This window comes from Sander vitreus, chromosome 9, assembly GCF_031162955.1.
Source record: "Sander vitreus isolate 19-12246 chromosome 9, sanVit1, whole genome shotgun sequence".
Classification (NCBI taxonomy): domain Eukaryota; kingdom Metazoa; phylum Chordata; class Actinopteri; order Perciformes; family Percidae; genus Sander; species Sander vitreus.
In genome coordinates this window covers 21,436,010-21,461,450 of record NC_135863.1, presented here as the reverse complement: position 1 = coordinate 21,461,450, position 25,441 = coordinate 21,436,010, and the positions used below count along the sequence as shown (strand labels likewise).

Genomic DNA, 25,441 nt, shown 5'->3' with positions numbered 1-25,441 from the left:
TTACATTTTGAAAGGTAAAGACTACTTGCTGTTATGTTTAAATTGTAAAATATAGTCATGTCATGTAAAGGAAAAGTGTGGCATTTTGGAAAATACGCTTTGTTCGCTTTCTTCGCTTTCGCCCAGAGTTAGATGAAAAGATTGATACCACTATCATGTCTATACACTGGATATGAAGCTGCCTTACTTAGCTTAGCACAAAGACTGGACACAGCTAGTCGGTCTCTGTCCAAAGGTAACAAAATCAGCGTATCAACACCTCAAAAGCTCACTGATCAAAACACGTTGTTTATTTTACTTGTACAAATGCCTAAGTGTGAAAATGCCCAGTTGCCCGACAACCAGCGGAGACTCCACAAAGAAGTAGCCCCCCCATTAAACAGCACATTGTCGGTTTTGTACAGGATAGCAAGTTTGCACTTCTTCCATGTTATGATATATTTCAGGTTATTTTGCTTTCTTGTATTAAGAAACTACTGTGCAAAAATCAATACGTTTTGGTTTTACAGGTGTCTCTGAACACATGATCGTTATCCAACCCTCAGCTGGCACAGACACACTAAAACATACATGCTACAAAGTAATCCCATTTTCTGCCTGTTCTCTCGATTGACTCGCCTCTTTGTCAGTGTGTCCTCCATCCTTTCTCTTCTACCTCTGCTCTCTCTTCTTTTAACCGTCCAAGAATCTCTCCTTTTTTCTTGGCCTGAGGGTGCGACTGCCTGTTGGTGCCAGTTCCAGGGACACCAAATGGGAGCTGTAATTATCATTGCTCCACCACTGTCCTGTCAGTGTGCTCGCCAGCAAAACAAGAGGGAGCCTTTGGAAGTCCTGATCAAAAGCTTTGGCCTTTGATCACGAAGCAAAAGGAAAAACCTAAACACTCTGCAAAATCAACGAGGAATGTCCCAAAGAGAGCCCAGGAGAATGGAAATGACAGCCATCGAGAAGACATCCTCAGCTCCTCCTCTGCCATGATGTGTTGATGTCAGGAGCGCAGGTGTTTGGGCTGTGTTTGATCTGATCGGTGTAAGCAGAGGACAGAGAGAGTGAGTCATGCAATGATGTTGTTGCTAAAGTGTCTGTCAGATAGCACCTGGTAGGCTCATGTCTTTATATCTCTGCAAAGACCTCTTCACAATCTGAATTTGCTATAAATGTGTGCCCACTTAAAGGTCCCATATTGTAAAAAGTGAGATTTCCATGTCTTCTTTAATATAAAGCATGTCAAGCTGATATATAAATACTGTAAAAAGTATGTGTAAAGTGTGTAACGAGCTGTAAACGAGTGTGCCTTTAAACGAGCTATAATGACTTCCGTACGTTTGTGATGTCACAACTATACTATATATAGGTATAAAAGTAGCGCTAAAGTGTGTTACAGTCATTCCCCGGCTGCAATGATGGTGCAGAGATGCCGAGAGTGCAGATAGGGAAGACCTAGAAACACTGACCAATCAGAGTAGACTGGGCTTTTTCGGGAGGGGGCTTAAAGTGACAGGCGCTAAAATGGCGCGTTTCAGACAGAGGGTGAATACAAGTATATTCAGACACACAGTATGAGAAACAGAATGTGTTTTCTGAACATTAAAGCATGTAAACATGCTCTAGTATAAATCCAAATTTCAAGTAAGAACCTGAAAAAGAGCATAATATAGGACCTTTAAAACAGCATAAAGCACAGCACTCTTCACATCGGCACATGCATGAAAACATTACTTGGATGAAGGTATTCTCCATGACCCAATAAAAACAGTGTTTGTAGAGATGGTTACTTTGACTGCTTCAAAATTAATTTGCAGCTGAGTGACAGAAAAAAGTAATAATAGAAGTCCATTTTGAGGACCTTAGCCAAAATCTACAGGGGCACAAGTCATGCTGCTTCAGCGACAACAAACCTCAGCCTCTGGAACCTTTGAAACCCTGTGTGGTCATTTTCTCTCACAGTGACTGAAAAGAACTGTGGTGGGTGGGAAAGAAAAAAAGAGCCCCTCGCCACTCATAATACCAATCTTATGCATGTAGACAAAAATGGGAGGGATGGGAGGGGTTGGGGGGGGGGGCAGACGGACTAAGGCACAATTTTAAAGCGCTTATTGAATTGCCATTACAGCTCCTGAGACTAATTGTGGCTGTTGTGTGTCTCTCGGTGGCCTAGGGGGCTCTGGAGTGGCCCTGTATGCTCTTACTCAGTGGGGTTTTCAAACCGAGTGGCCCTGAAAGAGAACAGGACCACCGTAGATCAATGGCAAACCTTTCACTCTTTCACAGGCCCTCGCTAATCCTTCTCATTTGTCTGCCATTTGTTGAGGCACATTCACAGCTCCGTGAATTTAGGATTAGGCCTTGTTTTGTTACAAAAACAGCCCAAGTTATAATGCTGAATAGATGGACTAAAGGGTGGACGGCAGATGAGTGCGTATGTGAGTTTGTGAGTATGTATGTGTATGGTTATCAAATTCCAAATTCCAAATTCCATGTTGACCAAATTCATGAGATACAGCACCTATTCAGGGTTTGGTCTTAAATTCAATTTCAGTGATTCAAGTGGTGCAAAAATGACAAAAAAAATTGCAGAATCTAAACACTGCATTGAAGGATGTAAAAAAAAAAACATCTTTAACACAATTTTGTGGGACTAGAGATGGCAATTTGACTTTAAAATGTCCAACCTTCTGGATACAGGTGGGTATATCATTACACAGTGTTCAGACAGAACACAAGGTGAGTTTGCATTGCAAGGTCAATAAAAAGTTGTGTGTGTAAGAATAAACGCATATTCAACCAGGGTGGTTCAAACTGAAGGAGAGATGAGTCCTCAAAAGTTGAAAATGGTTCAACGTGAAAACATTTTTTTCACTTTCTTTTTTCAGAGATACCAAATATGTCATGCTGTAGAAGAAAATGTGTATTCAGTTATGCAAGAAACGTCTAGACTCCTACTTGATGTAATGGCACAAATTGAGTGTAAAAAGGTTTTTTCAACACATCCTCATACCTAAACAACAGAATAGGTCAACTGTCAGTGAATCCCAAAACGACATATACAGTATGACGGTCTCTGTTTTAAACATGGAACCTTAACACGTGACCACAGTGAGCATTTGTCATGTGACTATTCCATTATACGCAACGGGCACAGCATTAAACACATAGTTAACGTTGTGACACGGAACTAGCTAAGTTTAGGCAACAAAAATACATAGGGTTAGTAAAACATCAGAGATTGGCTTAAAATGTGTCACGTAAAACTACTAAAATGAAGACGTAACGTGACGTCATGGACGTCATTGTGTTACAGACTTTTAAACAGTGGCAGTTGACTTATGGTTTAACGCGACACGAATCCTGGTCTAAAGTAAAGGTCCTGTGTTTGTTGCACAATCGACCCATACAGCCGTTTTCTAGGTGAGGACGGTCTATCTTATTTATAACTTTGAAGCTACTTTGGAGCTACTTTAGAGCGAATCAAAGGAGAATATCAGGCTTAAAGAGGTTAAAGGTTTGCTGACTTGATGAGATGATTGTCACCACTTACTGTAAGCATTGCTCTGTCAGAAATGAAAATCCTTTTAACAATTCCACATGCTGTCTTTTCACATGTCCTCTACTTCATCTGAGACTCTCCTTTTGAAAGTCTCCTTTTGAAAATAAATATTTCATAAGAGAGAGGAAAAGCATGAACAAATTGATTCATCACAGTCAAATACCTGCAAAGGAAATGCGATTTCATTAAAGTTGCACTGATTCCCTTTTGAAGCCTTGGGTTTGTCCTCATTGTGCTCTGTCTGAACCTGAGTGTGCTCCGACAGTCTTGGCAGCCTGCAGCAGAGCCATCAGACTGAGGCCTTCTCATCACTGAGTGGATTAGTGTTCATGTCTGAAGCCACTTACTGGACATTAGACAGGGCTGCTGAGTGGCACATGCGCCACATTTCCCCTAAAGCCCTGCCATGCCACGCCGCAGGTATGTGGTGCCGACCGGCCAAACCCCATGTCGGGCATTCTCTGGATGCCTACAGTCGGGCCAGACACAGGGGGACGAGGTGAAGAGGTGGACGGAGAGATGATTGTGAATCAGAATGGATGAGAGGAAAAGTAAAGAAAGTAATGAGTGAATCTAATATAAGGGGATAAACAGGAACATGAGTATTATATTAGACAGATGTACTGAGGAAGAAAATAAGAATTACTTGTTGGGTTTAATGTAAGGGAGAGACAGATTGCAGACACACATCATAGTTACAGTGTGTGGATGTGTGGGGACATTAGACTAAATTGCTATATTGGTGGCACAGGTGCCCAAAAGGTTTTCAATTTTATGGCTCAAGCACAAAATTTGGTCTCAAAAAAGGTAATTTAAAAGAATTTAAATGTGATTATTTGATTTCTTGGTGAGAAGAGTTAAACCACTCTCATGCCTGTTCTGCAAATGTGAAGCTAGAGCCAGCAGGCAGTTAGCTTGGCTAAGCGTAATGCCCGTAAACCTGTGATAAAATAAAAAATCCACCTACAAGCACCTCTTAAGCTCAGTAATTAACACAATATATAAATTAAGTTATAAAATAAGTGTAAAAATGGCAACAGGGGGTTATGTGCTGAAACCTTTTCTTGGCCTGGAGCAGTAACTTGCCAATGTCACAGAGAGGTTGCCAAGCAGCCACTGGACACTCGAGGCTAAACAAATGGGACATAATATGTTAATTAGTGAGCTTTAGAGATGCTGGTAAGCAGATTTCTTTTTTCGACTTAGGACAGAGCCAGGCTAGCAATTTCACCCTGCTTCCAGTTTTTATGCTAACCTAAGCTAATTATTCCAGGTGCAGCTTCAATTTAGTGTTTACCGATATGAGAGTGGTACTTATCTTCCATATCTTCTCATCTAACTATCATCAAGAGAGTGAATACATCCTTACCCTCATGCAACCCTTATGTTCTTACCAATCCTAAAATTATGTCAGAGCACACATTTAAAAAAAGAAAAAGCAGGAATAATGTACAATCAACATTTTTAAATGGATTTTAAGTAGAGGCCAGTATGAAGACATAGGACACACAATCCTACACTCAAGGCTTTGGTGGAGAAAGCTAACAAGAAATGACAAATATATAGTTGCAGTTGTTTAAGACTGCATGCCTGAACCGGATGATTCCATCTACTATTGTTACACTCTTAGTGTAGTGTTACCTTAGTCTTGGGAGACAGGTGTGTGTGGGCACTACAAGCCGAGCATCAATAGATCTCTTTATTTAATGTAGCTTCAGCAGTTTTGTTTATGTTTTAACGCAGATGAGAGTATAAAGGTTGCACCACTCCTGCGACTGGTAAACTATCACCATATACAATATAATCAAAATGTATATAAGCAATCAAAATAAAGTCTAAGAATATTAGAAGAAGATCACTGAAAAGGTGGTAGCAGCCTAAAAGGGCACAGACCATCTCCTATATAGTTTGGCCAGCTGAGGCAAGCCAACCACATGTTGGCCAATGTCCCAGTCAACATCATGAGGTTGTCTTTGGCTGTTAGTGATGGGAAAAGACCAAAGTCAGTGCCGCTTCTTGCAAAGTTTTAGCCGTGCCAAAGCCTATCCACCCTGCCCCTCAAGCCCCGCTGTGTGAAGTAATTCTTCATGCCAGTGAAACCAGACAGACTCTGTGTTTTGTCACTGCATGCATGGCAATACTTTTTCAACACTAGTTGAAACAATGTCAGAATCTGCTTTCTTTTCCCTGTTAGGAGATATGAAATAAAGCAGATGAGAAGATTGTATTTGATTAAAACCTGCAGGCTGTATTAGACAATTAGACAAAGGCCTGGAAAACCGGACGCTACATCCACTCCAACTGAGTCTGTAAGGGAACAATCTTCCACTCAAATCCTGGCTAAAACTAGGGCTTAAAAACAAGCTGTATATAATTTTTATTTTCTTCTTTACCATAGACACACATGTAGACAGATTGTGGAACAGTAACAGTGAAATTTAGTCTGAAAGCATTCTAGCAAGACAGCTGTGTCTAGACACGCTGTGGAGTTCAACTGCCGGCCAAAGTCAGGGGCCTAAAAGACCAATCACTAATCCCTCCTGGCTACACCAACACATCATATGAAGGTTTGAAAAGACATGATAGTGGCACAGTGCCTCTATCATTTCTCAGTGTGTCTGTATCTACAGAGCAGGCCCCCTCAGCTCACAACATATTTAGTTCATGTTCATCACTTCTCCAACAACCAGTTTTCTTCTCTAGGGCAGAGGCTGTCCACCACATAGTAGAAGAGGTCAAAGACAAAGAGAAAGAGTCAAGCCAGAGTAAAATATGATATGACATTTCTATTAAAACCACTAATGAGCCAAATACAATGCAGTATATCTAGCATACCATGCAGTGATTTCTGCCATCCTGTCCTGCACTTCAGCCTCAGCACCAGCCTCAGTGGCTGCAGCCCGGAGAACTCAAATTGATCTGGCCTCAGAGGTCTTGTGTTTCATCCCTAAACCAGTAAGATTCTGTTGCTGTTTGTCAGAAAGTTAGATTTTAAGCATTTTCAAACCCAAATCATGTAGCTGCACAACATAATCATATATCAGAAGTCTGTAAAGCATGATTAGCCATTCTGGATGTTGTGGTCTTTGCTGCTTGCTTCCTTGTCACACCTCTACTATTTTATACATTCATGTAATGTGCTATATGGTGTATATCCACGACCTTACACTTCTGGGATTGCACCGTTTCCTAACGCTTCCTTTGTGTTGGACTATGTGCTATATAAGCAAACTGTCTAATTTTAAGTAGGGTGCAGTCCGCAGGATTGCTCCTTTTCATACATCACTCTCCTACTTAATAAACAACCCTCACAAACGGTTAGACACCATGTATTTGTAGTGGGATGACATGCTCATTGTTTTGCTTAAATCTTAGGGAGTTGACTTTAATGTAGCACAGAAGGCAGACAGATGCTGTTAGGAAAGCTCATCAGACAGCTCAATTTGTGACTTTACATTAGCTTGGCCCTGATGGAGAAGCAGCACCCTCTGATGGACAAAAAGCAGAGCTATTTTTTAAGTCTTGTTGCGAACTCTGGCACTCTCTGCTGGATATCATGAAGTACTAACAGAGTAACAGTGGCAGCTAAGATGATATATACCATATTTAACGTTACTGTTATTGTACGTGTATGTCAATGTTACACTTAATGGTCACCAAATGTACATATGGAAAGAGACATCATACTGTAGTAAGACTTGCATCCAACTTAATTTTCCTCTCCCCATCAAAGTTGCACTCAAATATACCAAATCCACTGAGATTAGAAGTGGTGCAACTGTTTATTGTGGTAGTGAGTAAGGTGTTTTTGTGTAGAGGGTACATTTTAGACTATGCTTTGGAGCAATAGCTTGTGTCCTATGCAAATGCAAAAAATTGGGATGATAAAACATGTATCCACTGTTCAAAGCTGGGCAAGGAAATAAAAGCACAGGACACAGTTGCCACCAGCTGGTACTAAACTGGGACAACGGGACAACGGGACAACGGGACAAGACAGTCACACTCAAACAGAATAGGTGATGCCAAGACATCATATTAAAGCTTTACAGCTTCAAAAGAACACGCCAACTTATTAGGACTTTGTCTTATTCACCGTATCCCCCAGAGTTAGATAAGTCCATACATACCCTTCTCATCTCCGTGCGTGTCGTAACTCTGTCTGGTGCAACCACCGCAAGCCTCGCTTACCACAGATCCTGGAGGTAACCGGCTGCAGCTAGCCTACTGCTCCCAATAAGTGACAAAATAACGCCAACATTTCCCTATTTACATGTTGTGATTTGTATAGTCACAGTGTGTACAAATAACAAGGTCACATGAGACACAGCCATCTTCTAACCGTATACATACTGGTAAGTATATTCTCAGAAGGTGAAGCACTGCTACTTGGGCGGAGTGATTAGCACAACACCTGAAAAGCACCGTTGTTACTCTCTGCTCCTCACCACGAGGCTTCTCGTGTGCTGCAAGCAAATCACTCCGTTTGTTACAACTTACTGAGAGCATCAGCTTCAGTAACCTCTTCTACCATAATCAGAAGCTCCAGATTTTCACGCCTCATTTCTTCAGAGCATCATTTCTTCAGAGCATCATTTCTTCAGAGCATCATTTCTTCAGAGTGTTTCTTTTTACTGATCCTTACTGATCTCAGCAGCTAAAGCTTCTCTCTCTTGGCCTTTTGTGGTCAGCACAGGGATATGTATCATGGCCTGCTGGGGGTGAAGCCTCCACCCAATCACAGACCTTGGCCCCACCAGCCTGCTGTGGTTTGGCTGGTGCAGGCTAAGGGGCTCCTTTTTGAATTCAGTGGCTTTCACCTCACCATCCTTAACGTTAAAGGTCTGGCACAGGGGTCATAAACGTTTTTTAAGCCAAGGACCCCTTAACTGAGAGAGAGTTGGATCAGGGATCCCCTATTACATATATTGTATAAAATTAAGTTGGATATTAAACTTACTATACAATGACGTGTGGGCAGCCTAACGCCTTTATACCTTTTTAGTGTATAGAATAAAATAATAATTGTTGGCATGACTCTATAAATCATATTTTAATGTTAAACATACATGTGGCACAGTGAATCCTCAGGATTGACTGTGTCTGTGGATGGCTACCTAGTAACTACCTTACCCATAGGCCAGTAAGTCTATCATCAAATAGGCTGATTTCTATTTGCTAATAATATGTTGGATTCATGTTAACAAATGTTAGTTTTTGAAAAAAACCTCCACAAAATTATAATAAAAATAATTTGGTGGCCCCCCTGCAGGAACTCTGTGGATCCCTTAAGTGTCCTGGACAGCCCTGTTGAAGATCTCTAGGCTAAAAGAACAGAACCAAAACTACAGAGACTGTTACACTGAGCATGAAGGTGCAGTGAAAAGACATTGACATTGTGTTAGACAAATTTATTAACTGCTAGTTTGACACCTCTGAGTGTTAACTTGGCGAGAAACTTCCCACACCAACAAGAGTCGGGGGCCGGTGAGACCTTGTTACTGTGAGGCCTCAGTCTTAACCACTGAGCCACTGTGCAGACTTCTGACAGCAGACATTGCTGCACACCTCCTCCACCTATAGCTGCTGGTGGGCTGCTTTACAGGATGAGTGCGATTACAAACATGGCAACCAGTTGACCAAAGCAGCATACCTGCAGAGAAAGCCATGACCTGGTACACATCTTTCCACCAACACCCGGAGGGAGCCTACTATACTAAGGCTTTGATGAGCGCTTGCAGAGTCTGGGCCATGGCTGCGTCCACAACTGGATCTTGTAATAATGTAATAGACAGACTCCAGCAACATCAAAACATACTTTAAGTCCCAAAGTAAAACTACTTATTATGCAAAACGGTTGATTTCAAAATATTGTATATATAATTATTGGATTATAAGTATTGATGCAGTCATGTTTGCATCACTTTAAAGCTGCAGCTGGTAAAGGTGTGGCCAATTTTTCACAAAACCTCTGAGGGTATGTTAAAAGTATCGTTTCTGACCATGCTTTCGCTCTATTGCTCTCTACACTGCTTGAGGTGCAGAGACTCTGACCTCTGCCTGCACCGAAAAGGTTGTACTGAGTTCAACATAAATCTAACTAGTGATTGTGGTTTGCATTAAGCCTTCATTATCCACAGTCAATACGATTTGGTGATTGCTCTGCTCTGTTAAATGATGCAATTCATGAGCTGTAGTTTGACTGTGACGGTGGGAACATCAGTGCTCAAATCTGCAGCTGGAAACTGTGGTTTATGTAGATCACAGTTAAATTCAAAGAAATGTTTGGGTTGTTGGTTGGGTCAGGTAGATACAGTGTTGGGGAGTAACGGAATACATGTACCGGCGTTACGTATTCAGAATACAAATTATGAGTAACTGTATTCCATTACAGTTACAATTTAAATAGTTGGTATTTAGAATACAGTTACATTGTTGAAATCAATGGATTACATGACGATACTGATCTGTTTCACGAGTTTATTCACTCTCTGAATAAATTAAGGCAACTCCATGCATTTCCCAGAAGCCCCAATATGAAAACGACAAAATTAGCTATTTGCGTGATCACTGATAGAGGCAGAGATGGAGCCGGAACCGGCACAACAGAGCCAGGGCAGGAATGTGTTTCTATCTTGGAAATTCAAACAGCATTTCACATTAAAGAAAGAACATGGAGAACAAAATATAACTGTGCAGTGCAACTTCTGCTTGCCAGCAACCAACTTCCTTTCAGCGTCCAAATTACTTCACCTCCAACCTGAAGAAGCATCTTAAAGCATCTTTTTTTTAATTAGCCAACGCTAGTCGTCTGCTGTAGTTTTACTGGTCACCTTGCTATTTTATAGTTGGCGTGCGACTTTACATTCTCCTACGTGCTGATTTACTAGCCCCAGAGCTGTTGAAAGACTGACTAGCCCCGTTTGACATGTTAGCTAACGTTAGCTAAAATTAGCTCGTGGTAGCTTAGACTGCGGTTAGATTTTTGTAGTATGCAGGTTGGGACTACAAATACCAAAATCTATCTGCTTGTTCAGGTACACATTCAGCCAGTTGGAACAGAAGAACACACCAGAATAGGCCTGTTTAGTAAGCTGTATGTGATGGTCGCATTCCTACACTTATAAAATGCAATTCAATGTAGAAGTAATCCAAGTATTCAGAATACGTTACTCAGATTGAGTAACGTAACGGAATACATTACAAATTACAATTTTGGGCATGTATTCTGTATTCTGTAACGGAATACATTTAGAAAGTATCCTTCCCAACACTGGGTAGATACACACCAAAGAACATTTGGCGTGTGTCTGTGTTTTTAAGTTCGTTTGATGTGGCCACATAGTATATGCACGACAAGTGAGAAGAGAACCAACATTGTCCAAACTGAATAAAATCGAGACAATGAAATTGCCACAGATGCATAATGAACATGACTGATTGGGGGGATAGATTCATGCAAAGTAAGTCTGTTAATGACTACGGCAGTTTATACGGTAGCAAGTAATTCAACTTATTGATGTGGGATTGAGTTGCAGAAGCAGATTTCTTTTTTTTTTTAAGATTATTTTTTGGGCATTTTAGGCCTTTATTTGACAGGAAAGCTGAAGACATGAAATGGGAGAGAGAGGGGGGGAATGACATGCAGCAAAGGGCCACGGGTTTGAATCAAACCCGGGCCCGCTGCGTCGAGGAGTAAACCTCTATATATGGGCGCAAGCTCTACCAAATGAGCTATCTGGGCACCCGGAAGCAGAAATCTTTAAACCATTGGGTAAAGCTATTGTGAAAACAAAATGTGAAACCTTTTTTCATGTGTTCTTGTTATGTGTAAATATACATACAAATGTCTGATTCATACATTTCGTTGAATGATACCTCCTCTTCACATATTCCTTAATTTACCTCACAACTTACAATGCACGTCACTTTAAACGTACATGTTCCGCTGCAGTCGAGCGAAACACTGGCAGATGAGTCACGATGTTCCTTTAGACTTCCACCTGTCAGTCAGTGATGACATCACTTCAGAGAATGAGTCTCATACTTATGACTGTGAGAGAATATCGACATTCAAACCTGAACTGCGGTTTCTGTTACTCACTTAGTTCACATAATGTATGTATGTGACTCAGGCTGCTGAGGCAGCAGAACCACAGGCTTCATTTCGCTTGCTGAGCAAACAGTTATAAAAAGGTTGCCTCAACACCCCCCCAAAGACAACAGGTTGAGTTTCGTGCCGGCATGATGCATGCTTTGCACAAGTTTCTGCTTTTTCATCTCCTGATGTGTCTTGGACTTCAGGGTAAGATTAACACATCTGAATATTAATCTCTGATCTACAAATTCCACATTAACTCATCCTTCTTTTTCTCTTATGTTCAGCACTTGGGAGTGATATCATAAATGGCAAAAAGGTGAATGAGAAGTTGATGCTGTATATGGCCTCGGTGCAGAACAACAAAGGTCATCATGTATGCGGAGGATTCCTCATCGATGAAAGCTTTGTGCTCACTGCTGCGCACTGTGATAAGAAGTGCGTTACATTTCCTCTTTCAGCAATTTTTGATTCATAACAATTAAAAAATAAAACGAATGCTTTGCAAAACAATCGGTTTCTGCATTTTAATTTATTGTATTTGATTTGTCGGCACAATTTAAGAAAGACTACTGACAACCTCTCAATGATCATTCACTCAGTAATCCTACGAGTGTCGTTCTTGGCACCCACAATCTCAAGAAGGTTGATGACTCAATGAGGTACAATGTAACGAGGTGCAAGCATCCATCTTATGTCAGTGTCTCAAAAGGGAATGACATCATGCTCCTCAAAGTAAGTAGATAATTAATCAGCAGAAGACTCTCAAGTGGAGCATTTTTACAGTAAAATCTCTTATTACGTGTTCATTTTAATTCAGGTTAAGTCCCCCAAACACCTCAAAAACAACAAAGCACTGACATCTGCAGTTTTATCGTCAACCAATTCTGTTTTTAACTTGAGTTCTAATGAAGGCTGTAAATTGTTTTTTTTGCTAGTTTTTAATCTTCACTTTGATATGTTGTGTGTCTCCAGCTGTCTAAGAAAGCTCAACTGAAACCGGTTCCACTTATAAAGGCTGAGATGAAAAGAAAAGAAAAAGAAAAGTGCCACGTGGCTGGATGGGGTTCCACAGAAACCGGTGGTAAAACTGATGATGTGCTGCGAGATGTGGATGTGTCTATCGTTAACCTGGAGGAGTGTAAGAAAGAATGGGCTCAGCCTTCAATTGGAATAAAGCTCTCTGCTAATGTTATCTGTGCTGGTGGATATAGCACAAACAAAGGATTCTGTCAGGTATGTTTCCTGCCTGCTCATAAAAAAAATCAACTGGTCAACTGGTTTCTAGTCTTAGGAATGGAATAAACATATGAAGCTGCTTCTTCTTCCTCACAGGGTGATTCTGGTGGTCCTCTGGTGTGCAACAGGGAGGCTGTTGGTGTCGTGTCTTTCAACATGAGAAAAAACTGTGACTACCCAAATGTTCCCAATGTCTATACAAATATATCAAAATACCTTCCCTGGATCAAAAAGATTCTCAAGCAAAAGAAATGTTGAATGTTACAATTTAGCATGCTTTTATTACATGTTGTACTGGCTCCTCGGCTCTAGAACACTTGTTTCTGCCCTTAAATCTCGTCTTAAAAATCTCTTTTACAGAATGGCCTTTCTCTAAAAACTGACATGTTTTGTTTTTATTTAATAGGCTTTATTTCTTTATCTTTTGAATAATGTTTTTTTTTTGTTATTAAATCTGTTTATGCCTATCCAAACTTTGGAAAGCATTTTGTGCTTTTTGCTTGAAAAGTGCTCTACAAATAAAACTATTGTTACCATTATTAGTGTGTGTGTGTGTGTGTGTGTGTGTGTGTGTGTGTGTGTGTGTGTGTGTGTGTGTGTGTGTGTGTGTGTGTGTGTGTGTGTGTGTGTGTGTGTGTGTGTTACTGTGTTTGAGTGGTGCTGACAGTGTGCTCTTTATCTAATGGGAAATAAAACTTGCATGTCAAGAGTTAACACAGCGCTGTGGAGATGTGGTCTGTCTATGCAACATTACTGATAAGCAACCCAAGACTGACATGACTAACCAATATACAAAAAAGATATAGACTACTATTAAATAACGTAGAATGTCAATTGCTTCACAAAACAAATGCAAGATTATTGTTCCCGACACATTAGTGAGCATATATTTGTGACTGAAATTCTGGTTTTTGTACAGATTACAACAAATCTGGGTTTTTTTGTGTTCTTCTTTCAGACAAATGCTCAATAAGGTCTTGGAAGAAATGGGATTTGGGACCACAGATTTTCTTTGACATTTTTCAGAATACATTCTGTGAATCTTAGCTGCTTGTCCAAAACATCTGGACACACTTTCTTAGCAATATATTTCCACCGTGGCAACAAAACAGACTTGCGATAGAGATATTGTAGGTTAAACTGTGCTTACTGGGCCTTTTAAGGAATCTCTAACTCTGGCAGACACATGGTAGACAGACATATAGGCACTTACTAACACTAGGCTACAATGGCCCACAACTTCTAAACAGACACATTCAGAAGGATGACAGAATCAGTGTTTGGCTTGAACTGAGGGAGGTTTGTAATGCACTGCAGGTGGCAGCCATAAGATAAACTGATGGAGTGGCACTCAATAATGGTAATAAACAGAGAAACTATGCAACTCCCAACTCTTTTGACACTGGCCCTCTCTGCTGAGTATAATGACGTTATAACCAGACAGCAACAGCTTGCATTTATGTAAAATGCTACATTATCTAGGAGTCATATATGACTCCACCCCAACATTTAAAAGTCATGTAAAAAAGGTGGCAAATAAAGTTAAATTCAATTTGCTGAATTTTAAACAAGTTAGGCCATTTCTTGACACTAAAGCTGCCAAGGTGTTCTTATATAATATGATCTTTTCACATATTGAGTATGGTTTTACTAACTGGTCATTAACTAGCATAACTACTCTTAAATGTATTGAATCTTTATTTAAAGCCGTAAAGCCATAAAAACGTTTGATAAAAAGGCATTGTCTTATCACCATTGCGATATCTTAAAGAGACACAGATTTTTAAGCTTTGAAAATTTAAAAAAATTTCAAGTATGCTTGTTTAGTATATAAAGTGCTACATGGCTTTTTCAAAAGACTTGAAAGCGGAGGTAGTACATGGGCCTCTGTAAAAGGGGACTGTGTGATACCATTCAGACGTACCACTTTTGGACAAAATGTATTGTCAATAATAGGAGGTAAACTCTTGAATAGCTTGCCCCTCCCAATAAGAGAGTGTCCAACATTCAACACCTTTAAAACTCACTTAAAACAGTGGCTTCTAGAAAACCAGAGATGCACTCACTTTTAACTGTCACACATTTCATCACCCATACACTTTCACTGTTAAATTGAATGTAGTATAGAGGTGGATGAATAATTTCCTTGTCATCATGTATGCATGTCATCTTTTTTTTTTTTTATTTGTTTTGTTTTGTCAATGTATATGTCACCATTATGTGTACCTTTTTAATGTATAGTGAATGAGTGCTGTATGACTGCTGGCTGTCTCTATGTTAGTCCTATGTTACCTGCCTAGGGACTGCAGATGAAAAGTAGTTCTTTTTACTAATTCTGGCATATTTACATGGTGTTTTTATACAACAATGTTCATAAATATGCATGGTCCCTATCAAATAAACCAATATAATAAAAAACTAAAATGTGTTGGTACTGTATCTGAATATTATTTTTTTGAAGAGAAAAACACTTAATAGTGTAATCAGATTTGTAAGATGACTATGATGATAACATTGAATAAATGTAAATATGTAAATGTATGACGTGATACATGACAAATCCTTTCACCAAAGTCAAGACAAAACATGACAGAATTTTGTGTGCATTTGTGTGCAACAGTGCATTTTTACTGCATAATATATTATGTTAAACATATAAAAAGATAATAGTTTCCCTGTGTATGTTTGTGCTCTCCTGCATGTACAAACTAGAGCGTTAGATTCATAACTGTGAGATTCTTCTTGCTCAAACCAGAATCTAGAAACTGTGGTTTCTGTGGTCTGGCTAGTCTGTGACAGATTTCAAAGAAATGTTTCAGTTGGTTGTGCCAAGTATTTCCACATCAAACCACACCAGCGTTGCATCTGTTTTCTTCACATGTTTTATAATTAATGCAACTAAAGCTCACTTGCTGTGACCAAGTTGTATCTATATCACTAACAGGGAGACGATAATGTCCAAAAAGGCCCAGAGCGAGCAAAATAAGGAGATTTCAACTGTCAAAAATAAAAAATGAGGGGGAGAAGGAAAAAGTATTCATGCAACAATGTGTCACATACTAAATATACAGATGCTTCACCCTGCTGCAACACCAGATCTGCAATAAGTTGTTTCAGTAGCTTTAACATCGGCGCCTGAAGGAAAGAAACTAATGCAAGATGAAAGACAATAGATAAATAAAATAATGCATGATCTGCATACATTTCTGCATCATGTTCTGACATGTCTTGGACAAACTAGTAAAACTGCCAAATCTGTTTGTTAGTCCAAGAGTTTAGGATTAGAATCATACATTGAACTTAATGCTTTACAGTATATGACATTGATACAGGACAGCAGAGGTAATGCGCTCAGCAGAGAGACTTTGTAGTCTTGTGATCGCCACAAATTTGCAGATTTATGATGTTCTGACATGTCTAGCACAAAGTCAGGGCTGGATCAAACCAGTAGGAGGCCTCGGGGCAAAACTGAGCTGCAGGCCACCACAGAAAGCAAACTACTTTACACTGTCTGTTTTAACTGTCTGACCAAAAGAATGTACATTTTGAATTCAAACAGGTCATTACAGCTCGAATATTATATTTTCCCCACGTTCAAATGAACAAATGTCTAATAAAAAGTGGCAATCCTATTGTGTATGTGTAAAGGTAATTTTCTTGATTTAACTAGAAAAATTTACCATTTAAGAAAACTGTATAATGAAATAATCAAGGCCTTTAAACTTTAACTAAGCCCCCTCAACAAGACGGGGTCTGAAGAGGAGATAATAATACATAATAAAGACTTTAGTACTGCATAGAGCAGGGGTCTTTAACCTTCATTAGGCCAAGGGTCCCTTAGCTCAATGACAGACAGAGCAGGGACCCCCTATCTGCTATTGGTGCATACAATACTAAGCTATTAAAATAATAATTATTGACATATTTATATATTTATACATCAGGTTAAACATACATGTGGCACAGTGAATTAAACATACATGTGGCACAGTGAATCATTATGCTTAACTGTGTGTGTGGATGTATACCTTATCTTCATTGTTGTGTCAAATAAAAAAAAAGATAATTCACAAATAGGCAATTTATCTTTGCTAATATTATGTTGGATTCATGTTAATGTATATTTTCAGGCATATTTTAATTTCTGAGGACCCCCTAGGGGTCGCGGACCCCCTGCTGTAGATCTCTGGCATAACTTATTAACAAAGAAACTTTCGATGTATATTATTTCAATGTATATCTATGGATTACCACAAACTGGTAAAAGGGGAGCTTTTGTTCCCCCTGAGGGTTTAGGCAGTTGCCAGCTATACCCAGTTAGTAATCCAGCTTTGAATACAATGCTTTTTATTGTTTACAAAAGGAACATTACCTAATCATTTTATTTCACTTTCTAATAAGACATAAAGTTGCAGTTATCGTAATCAGTATTTCCAACTGCTGTACAATTAAAATTCAAACTTTTTACATTTATGAAACTTGTTATGACGCTGCTTTGTAGGCTACCATCTGCTGACAGACATGATCATTGCGATTAAACTACCACATTAGTTTCATATCTGTGACAGGGAGAAATTGTCGCTTCAATCTAAAGCACGGAACTGGTTTCTGTGGTTCATCTAGTCTGTTGCAGAATTCGGAAGTAATGTTTGGATGGGCTGTTTTACCAAAATCCAAAACAGCCAAATGGTAACGCAGCAGAACATAATTTGTATCTGGTATCTTAGCATTAGTATCTAAATGTCCCATTAAATATAAAGACAACAAAGTGTTACTGACTCATCAAATTCACCCACTTTAAGATGACTTATTATGAACTCAAACAGTGAGGAGAGTGTAAAGTTCTGGAATAAAACTCTGACACAGCAAAGTAGCTTTTAGACTCTTTAGTGAACTTATAAATCTCCGTTACAATCGTTTATAGTTCTGTTAACGCCACCATCAATGTCTGCTTACAGCCTAAGACACATCACATGGAAATACTATAACATCATAACGTCACATGTTATAATAAATCATAAACATTACAGAGAGGTAGGTCCACAACGGTCCAGAATGAACCAAATTTAAAGATGCAGAAGAATGGATTGATAGAGTGACCTTTTGTTAGACACAGTACGTCTTAAAATTAAATAATGAATAAACAGAGGCTTCTTCTTCCTCACATGGTGATTCTGGTTTCTGTGCAGCAGGACAGCTGTTGGTGTTGTGTCTTTCAACAGGGACATAAACTGTGACTACTGATAGACCCAACTTCTACACAGACATATCAGAATACCTTCCCTGGATCAAAAGCATCCTCAAAGACATGGAACATTATGAGTAAAAATATTTCTCAAAGTTCTGCTTCAGCATACATTCATTGTAAGATGGAGGCTTTGGGGTGTCGGGTGTCAGATTGCTGTCAGTGCGAATAAAAGTTTATTTCAAATACCAGATTTAATTTCTTTGGGTATTATCCATCTCAAATGACTTATTTGGCTTATCAATACCAATAGAAATAAATGTTGATGCTATACAACAAATGGCCTTGGTACAGGCCAACAGAGGTCAGGCACTTGGTAGTGAAGACTTTATAGTCTTGTGGTCTTTCCAAATTTGTGAATTTTTCAGGCCAGGGCTGGATTGGTGTTGTGTATTCTTCACTTGTTGAATTCATCTAATAAAGGTCACTTAATGTAGCTAAGTAATATTCATAAACAATGAGGAAAGGAGGTGTAAAAGTCAGAATTAACTTAATCAATGAAGGGTCCTAAATGCAAAAGTGAATGATGAATGACATAAAAAGTAAGAAGAGAAAGAATTAATGAATGTGGCAAACTGTGTTAAACGGTTCACATACTGATCATAATGTGTTTCAGACAGCAAACAAGATAATGCACAGATAACGCAAACTGCAGACTTGCAAAGGTACATTGCCCAAAGGAAGTGGTAAGAGGTTGAGATGGAATGCAAACTACTGTATAAAATGGTCAACTTGAAACCCCCAAGGAGAGAAGTAAATTGTATTGTTGGCATCATGCATGCTCTGCACCAGTTTCTGCTTTTTCATGTTCTGACATGTCTCGGACAAAACGGTAAGATTACCGATCTTGTTATTATTCATCCAACCTTTTAATGGAACAGTTACCTGATTTTGATTCTACTTTTATTCTACTTTTTTTTACAGCACATGGAAGTGTAATCATACACGGGAAAAAAGCCCCGGAGAATTCAATGCTGTATATGGCCTCGGTGCAGAATTCCACCAAGAAGCATGTATGTGGAGGATTCCTCATCAGTGAAAACTTTGTGCTCACTGCTGCACACTGTGATGATGAGTGAGTTGCTTTCCCTCTTTCAGCAATCTTTGATTTATGTAACTAGAAATAATAATGAAAAAAAACTCATATTTAGATAAACAATGCATCAGTTTTTGCATTTTAATTTGTGTGATTTGATTTATCGGCACAACTTAAGAAACTACTGACAACCTCTCAATGATCATTTACTCAGAATACCAACAAGTGTGGTTCTTGGCACCCACGATCTCACAAAGGCTGATGACTCAATGAGGTACAGTATAACGAAATTCAAGAATCCGTTCTATAAGGGTGTCTCATATGGGAATGACCTCATGCTCCTCAAAGTGAGTAGATATTTAATTTTCATTATCAGCTCCAACTTGCAGCCATTGTTTGTTAAATTAAAGTCTGATGAATAAAAAAGAGTTTGTTATGAAATTAGACATTGTATTCATTTTTACTTTCTGACTTTGTGTGTCTCCAGCTGTCTAGGAACGTTGGACTGAACGACAGAGTACAAACAATTCCACTTCCCAAAGAGGAAATAAACATGAAAGAAAACGTAGAGTGCAGTGTAGCTGGATGGGGTTATACTAAAACCAATGAACTTGATCAGAGAATAGTTGATGAGCTGAGAGTGGTGGATGTGTCCATCATTAACCAGAACATCTGTAAGAAGATATGGGGTGGTCTTCCTGACAATGTTATCTGTGCAGGTGGCTATGAAACAAAGAAAGGATTCTGTCAGGTGTGTGTTCTGTCTGTTTATAGAAAAGTTGGTACAGAAATGCTACAAATATCTCAAACCAAATAATAAATAAAGAAATGAACACTCTTCTTCCTCACAGGGTGATTCTGGCGGTCCTCTGGTGTACGACGGGGTGGCTGTTGGTGTTGTGTCTTTCAATTACAATAGAAACTGTAGTTACCCACATTTTCCCAACGTCTACATGGACATATCAAAATACCTTGGCTGGATCAATGACACTCTCAAGAAAAAAAAATAGTTAAATGTAACAATTCAGCATGCTTTTGTTGTTATATATTGTACTGGCTCATTGGCTTTAGAACCGCATTCCATTTCCTGTTGCTGCCTTTAAATCTTGTCTTAAAACTTACTTTTCCAGAATTCTTAACAACTGACATACTTTCTTTATTATCATGAGCTGGCTATTTGTTTGTTTTTTATTGATCCAAAGCATCCTTGACATTATGAGTAAAAATCTTTAACAAAGTTTTGCTTTAGCATACATTTATTGTACTATGGAGGTTTTGTGGTGTCTCAGATTGCTCTGTCAGTACAACAACAATTCAAAATAAAAGTTTATTTCAAATACCATGTTTAATTTCCTTCTGTAACAATCTCATCAGACCACTCTAGTTGCATTTATATTTTAAGAAACAATAATATTACTAATACTACTACCACCACCACTACTATTACTAATAATAATAATAATGGATCAACTCTTCTGTGGTGTGTCATATTGAATGAAGGGGAGTGTAAAAATGTTAGCAAATTTGGACAACCAATTGGTCTTAATAATGACTTATTAGCTCATCTATAAAGCATGTTAGCATGTTAACCATGTCAAATTTGGTTCGGCTATACCATTAGAAATAAAGCTGCAAAAACTGAGCAAGACACTGTCTTACCCATACCAAGACATGGCTGCACTGACACAGAAATAATGTTAGGAATAGATTTGTTAAAGATATTGGTGATGGGGACACATCCCCTGTGTTCAGTCTGTCCAAGGGTTCAAGCTCAACGCAGGTCACCCTTGATTAATAGATTTAGTTCTGAAAGCCCTGCAGTCTGATTTTGTTCCATCAATGTTCCCTGGTTCAAGATGGATGTAGATGCCACATCCTGGGAGGACGAAACAGAGAGGACTGCTCGGTGAGCAGAGCAGCAGCCCTATTGAATGTGTTAATATAACATTTAATGTAAATACAAAATTGAATGGGGAATGGCATGAAAGAAGAGTAGGAACTGTAGGACTGAGTTCACATGTGCTAATCACATGATGTATGTGCTATGCAAAATTGCAAAATAGCATCGCCCATAGGATGTGGCTGGAAGTCAAGATAAAGTAGATGGATATCAACTTGTGCAGATCAAACTCTGCTGTATAAAGAGAATAGACTTGACAGCCTTAATACAACAGGTTGGTCGTCCTGTCGCCATTATGCACGGCCTTTACAAGTTTCTGCTTTTTCATGTTCTGGCATTTCTCGGACGAAACGGTAAGATGCACAGTCTGACTACTTGTCTTCATCCTGCAAAAGTGATATTTACTCATTTTAACTCCTTTTCATGTTCTTATGTTTTTAGAACTTGGGAGTGCAATCATAGATGGGAAAAAAGCCCCAGAGAAGTCGATGCTGTACATGGCCTCGGTGCAGAACGAAAATGGTCAGCATGTATGTGGAGGATTCCTTGTCAATAATAACTTTGTGGTCACTGCTGCACACTGTGATGTGTGAGTTACATTTCCTCTTCCAGCATTCGTTTTTTTTCATTTGATGTTGTTTATTGTTGGCACAACTTGAGAAAATCCAATAACCTCCCAATTGTTACTTTTTCAGGAAAATGGAAAAAACAAAGGTTGTACTTGGCACCCACGATCTCAGACAGGTTGAGAAAACAGTGAAATACATTGAAAAGCTCTGCAAACACCCATTCTATAATAGTAAAACACAAGAGAATGACATCTTGCTCCTCAAAGTAAGTATATATTCATTCAACCAAGTAGAAATGCAAAATGGCAAATTATGTCATTTGAGCCTAAACAAAAAATCACAGCACTATCGCAACCAGTGCATATACTGTAACACTGCTAACAATAACCTTCATTTAAATGATTCATCAGCTCTGATTTCTAGCAATTGTTAAACTAAAGTCTTAATTTTTACTTTTTGTGTAATTGTGTGTGTCTCCAGGTGGGTGGGAAGGATAACTGGAAATATAAAGGACAACCAATTCAACTTTCAACTTCTGAAATAAACATCAATGAAAAGTGCAGTGTAGCAGGATGGGGTTGTACTGAATGTAATACAGTTGGTGAGCTGAGGGTGGTGAATGTGTCTATCAGCAACTGGGATGTCTGTAAGAGGGAATGGCCTGGTCTTCCTACCAGTGTTATCTGTGCAGACAAAGGATTGTGTAAGGTATGTTTTCTGTCTGTTTATTAAAAAAAAAAGTGGTTTCTATTCCAAAAATGTATCAACATCTTACATCCTCTTGAATGAACAACTAAAGATATTTCCTGCTCACAGGGTGATTTGGGTGGTCCCCTGGTGTGCGACGGGACTGCTGTTGGTGTTGCATCTTTCTACAAAAATGAAAAATGTGATGCTCCCAACGTCTACACAGATATCTCAAAGAGTCTTAACTGGATCAACAAGGTTCTAAAACAAAATAATTGTTAAATCTTACACAAAGCTTTGCTTCAGCATACTTTAATTGTATTTGGGAGGGGAAGTTGTGCAGGGTTTTTTACCTGCAAAGAGACATTTTTGGTGCCCCGCCAAGGATGTTTTAGCCAGCCCCAAAGGAAAATCACCAGCAACAAAATGGTAAGAATTGGGAATAAAATAGCAATTCAAATCCTTTCTAAATGTGTTTAAGAATAATTTAAAATGAAATCAAACCGTTGAAAGCAGAACATAAACTTGAATATGAGAGTCTGGCTGTACCGGACTCTCCCCCGTGATTCATTTCAATATTAATATCATTTTTAAAAAATAGTTTTGTTAATTGGGGTTTCATTTACTCAAGCATAATATACATTTTTGTTTATCAAATTGTCAGAAATAACAGGCAAATGCATATCGATTTCTGTCAAATAAGGTAACAGACTCATTGCCTTTACTGTACATAAACCAGTGATGCTTACTGCTGTGTGTGTCTGAGTCGCTCTGTCAATGTTTGCTCTTTAACGGAAAGACAAAATAAAGAACAAAATGTCTCAACAAATGTTTTTTTATGTCCTTTATTAGAACACACAAATGCTGTTTAAATTTCTTTTAAAATCTGTTTTCCGGGAACACACAAAATGTCTTAGAGTAGGTGTGATGTACAGTAGTATGTGGTAGAGCTAGTGTAACTGGCTTGTGTTGGCAGATGTTCATTCATTTGAGTTTAAGAGGCTTTATTACAGAAAGGCAGGTCACTACAGAAGCAGTGTGTTGATGGTTGATAGTCCTGTACAGTAAATGACCTACAGTACATTATGACAAAGAAGATCTTGCATTGTGTTCATTCAGGCAAAAGGAAAAGTTTTAAATGGTATAATACCAGTAATATTATATGAACAACATTATATGGTAAGGCAAGGCAGCTTTATTTGTATAGCACATTTCAGCAACAGGGCAATTCAAAGTGCTTTACATAAAACATTAAAGAACAGTTAAAAACGATTAAAAACATTTTTAAACAGATAAAAGACAGGAATAAAATTTACAGTGCAGTATAGGAACAAGTTAATCTATTCCAACTTGGGTCTCCCAGAGGACTTATGTTAAATGAAAAATCCACCCATCTTGGCGTGGAAAAAGTACTTTTATTGTAAAATATGGTAAGACATTATATGGAAAGACATAAGTAAAACACAAATTATTTTTTTTTAAATATTACAGAAAACTAAATAATAAAATATCCAATGATAATATAAGATTTAAAAAAACCTCAAATAATAAACAAATAAGAAATGTTCAAAATAAAACAATGTGGTTAAGTTAGTAAAGCGCCTTTTTTAAATACATTTTTTCAGAATGCGATTTGCGATGCGAAAGATGTCACTGATCCTGCAATTCTCAGACCCACAGCAGGGATTTCTAGAAGTTAGGGGCCTGGGCCGCAGAAGCCCGGCCACCATGAGTCTTGAGCCGTGCGTCCGTGTTCAGTAAAATCTTAAAATAAATTCTAAAACTGCATGGCAACCAGCAAAGAGAGGCTAAAACAGAGCTGTTATGATCATGTCTTCTAGTATGTGATAAAGCCGAGCAGCTGCGTTTTGTACAAGCTGAAGGGGTGAGATGGCTTAATCATAAGCCATGATTTAACTTATTATATAGCCAAGGGCGGACTGGCAATCTGGCAAACCGGGCACTTTTCCAGTGGGCCGACGTGCTTTTTGGGCCGACCGCCGACACTTTTTTTTATTTTTTATTTTATTTATTTTTTGTCTGGCCCATGAACCAGCCCATAAAAGTGGTAGGCGTAGATCGCCCACCCATTGTTTTTTTAATTGACACTGGACTGGCCCAATCATATCTTTAAACAGCATCCTCTTTGGGATTTCTGCCTGCATGCAGTTTCAGTGTGCATCTGCCAGGCTAGAATACTGATAGAGATCATGGAGAAGAAATGCAAAGGAGGTGCAGAGAAGCTGCGTGAGAAAAAGAAACAGGCCCTTCAGGCAGACGCTGCCAAATGTGTCAAATTGACAGACATGTTTTCGGCAGTAGCAGGACCTTCATCAGCTCCAGTGGCTGATGATAGTGGTGGTGGTGTTGGTGTCGGTGTCGGTGTCGACGGCAGTGGCATGCACAGTGAGGAGGTGACTCAGGAGGAGAGGGACAGAGATGAGGGAGTGAGGGTAGTACCTGAGGTAAGCAGAACTCCCCTTAAAACACTTTGATAAAACTGAAAACAAACTGTTGATGATAACACTACAACAACAAAAGAAGTAGGCATGCTATACTGTATGATTGCTTTAGTTTGGCTAAGTGCGTGGGTGTAGGCTAGGCTAGTTACCTAACCTACAAAAGCCATAACATCAGTGTTACAAAAGGTCGGAGCTATAGTTAACAAGAATCAGTTGACCTTTAAGTTAGTTCTTTTATATCTTCCCGGCTAAGTAAAAGTTTTTTATTAAAATATGATGATGATCCGTTGTATTATTATGAAAACATTATTTTGATAATCACAGTAAGAATCCCGTATTTATGTGTAGCGGATCTGAGTCTTGACTGATGATGTTATCACCATTTTATTATTATTAGGCTATATTAGCCTACCTTTCATTCAACAATGTAGCCTACATCTTAATAATAAGCAAAACACCACCTTAAAGCGTAACTCTCGCCAAAATGCAACCTAGGGTCTTTTTGTGAATGTACCCAAGTCAAACTTTTGTTTTTAAAGCATATTTTGGATGGAATCGCCACTTTTAAGATTTAGCGTATTTTCGTTTTTCGGTCAAATAGCCTTTTGAATGGGAGTGCTAGGGGCACTTTTATGCTAGCCTCAAAATAGCTATTTTT

General features: G+C 38.8%; 2 protein-coding genes and 1 long non-coding RNA gene across 3 annotated transcripts; 2 read left to right on the top strand and 1 right to left on the bottom strand.

Annotated features, from left to right (window-relative positions):
* Positions 1-932: 932 nt before the first annotated feature.
* On the bottom strand, positions 933-8,167 carry LOC144523598 (uncharacterized). Its single transcript, XR_013502521.1, has 3 exons — positions 7,678-8,167; positions 3,711-4,016; positions 933-1,020 (listed from the first exon to the last, which is right to left on the bottom strand). It is a non-coding gene; the product is annotated as an uncharacterized LOC144523598 (long non-coding RNA).
* Positions 8,168-11,627: 3,460 nt separating this feature from the next.
* Positions 11,628-13,423, top strand: LOC144523596 (granzyme B(G,H)-like). The gene is made up of 5 exons (XM_078259263.1): positions 11,628-11,852; positions 11,933-12,083; positions 12,248-12,380; positions 12,621-12,881; positions 12,981-13,423. The coding sequence occupies exons 1-5, from the start codon at positions 11,792-11,794 to the stop codon at positions 13,140-13,142; spliced, it is 768 nt and encodes a 255-aa protein (XP_078115389.1). The 5' UTR covers positions 11,628-11,791; the 3' UTR covers positions 13,143-13,423.
* Positions 13,424-18,850: 5,427 nt separating this feature from the next.
* Positions 18,851-22,603, top strand: LOC144523961 (transmembrane protease serine 9-like). The gene is made up of 11 exons (XM_078259934.1): positions 18,851-18,961; positions 19,054-19,204; positions 19,380-19,512; positions 19,653-19,916; positions 20,017-20,174; positions 20,918-20,945; positions 21,241-21,418; positions 21,507-21,654; positions 21,761-21,899; positions 22,115-22,342; positions 22,451-22,603. Exons 1-11 carry the CDS (start codon positions 18,853-18,855, stop codon positions 22,601-22,603), a joined length of 1,689 nt encoding a protein of 562 aa, XP_078116060.1. The 5' UTR covers positions 18,851-18,852.
* The last annotated feature ends 2,838 nt before the right edge of the window (positions 22,604-25,441 follow it).

What these genes read in the sequence shown, in the direction of transcription:
- LOC144523596 (XM_078259263.1), top strand. Translation starts at nt 11,792, where the DNA reads ATGATGCATGCTTTGCACAAGTTTCTGCTTTTTCATCTCCTGATGTGT. An exon ending in GCTGCGCACTGTGATAAGAA is followed by an intron (nt 12,084 to 12,247) that starts GTGCGTTACATT and finishes TCATTCACTCAG; the next exon opens with TAATCCTACGAGTGTCGTTC. An exon ending in CAAACAAAGGATTCTGTCAG is followed by an intron (nt 12,882 to 12,980) that starts GTATGTTTCCTG and finishes TCTTCCTCACAG; the next exon opens with GGTGATTCTGGTGGTCCTCT.
- LOC144523961 (XM_078259934.1), top strand. Translation starts at nt 18,853, where the DNA reads ATGGTCAACTTGAAACCCCCAAGGAGAGAAGTAAATTGTATTGTTGGC. An exon ending in GCTGCACACTGTGATGATGA is followed by an intron (nt 19,205 to 19,379) that starts GTGAGTTGCTTT and finishes TCATTTACTCAG; the next exon opens with AATACCAACAAGTGTGGTTC. An exon ending in ACTCTCAAGAAAAAAAAATA is followed by an intron (nt 20,175 to 20,917) that starts GTTAAATGTAAC and finishes CCCTGTGTTCAG; the next exon opens with TCTGTCCAAGGGTTCAAGCT.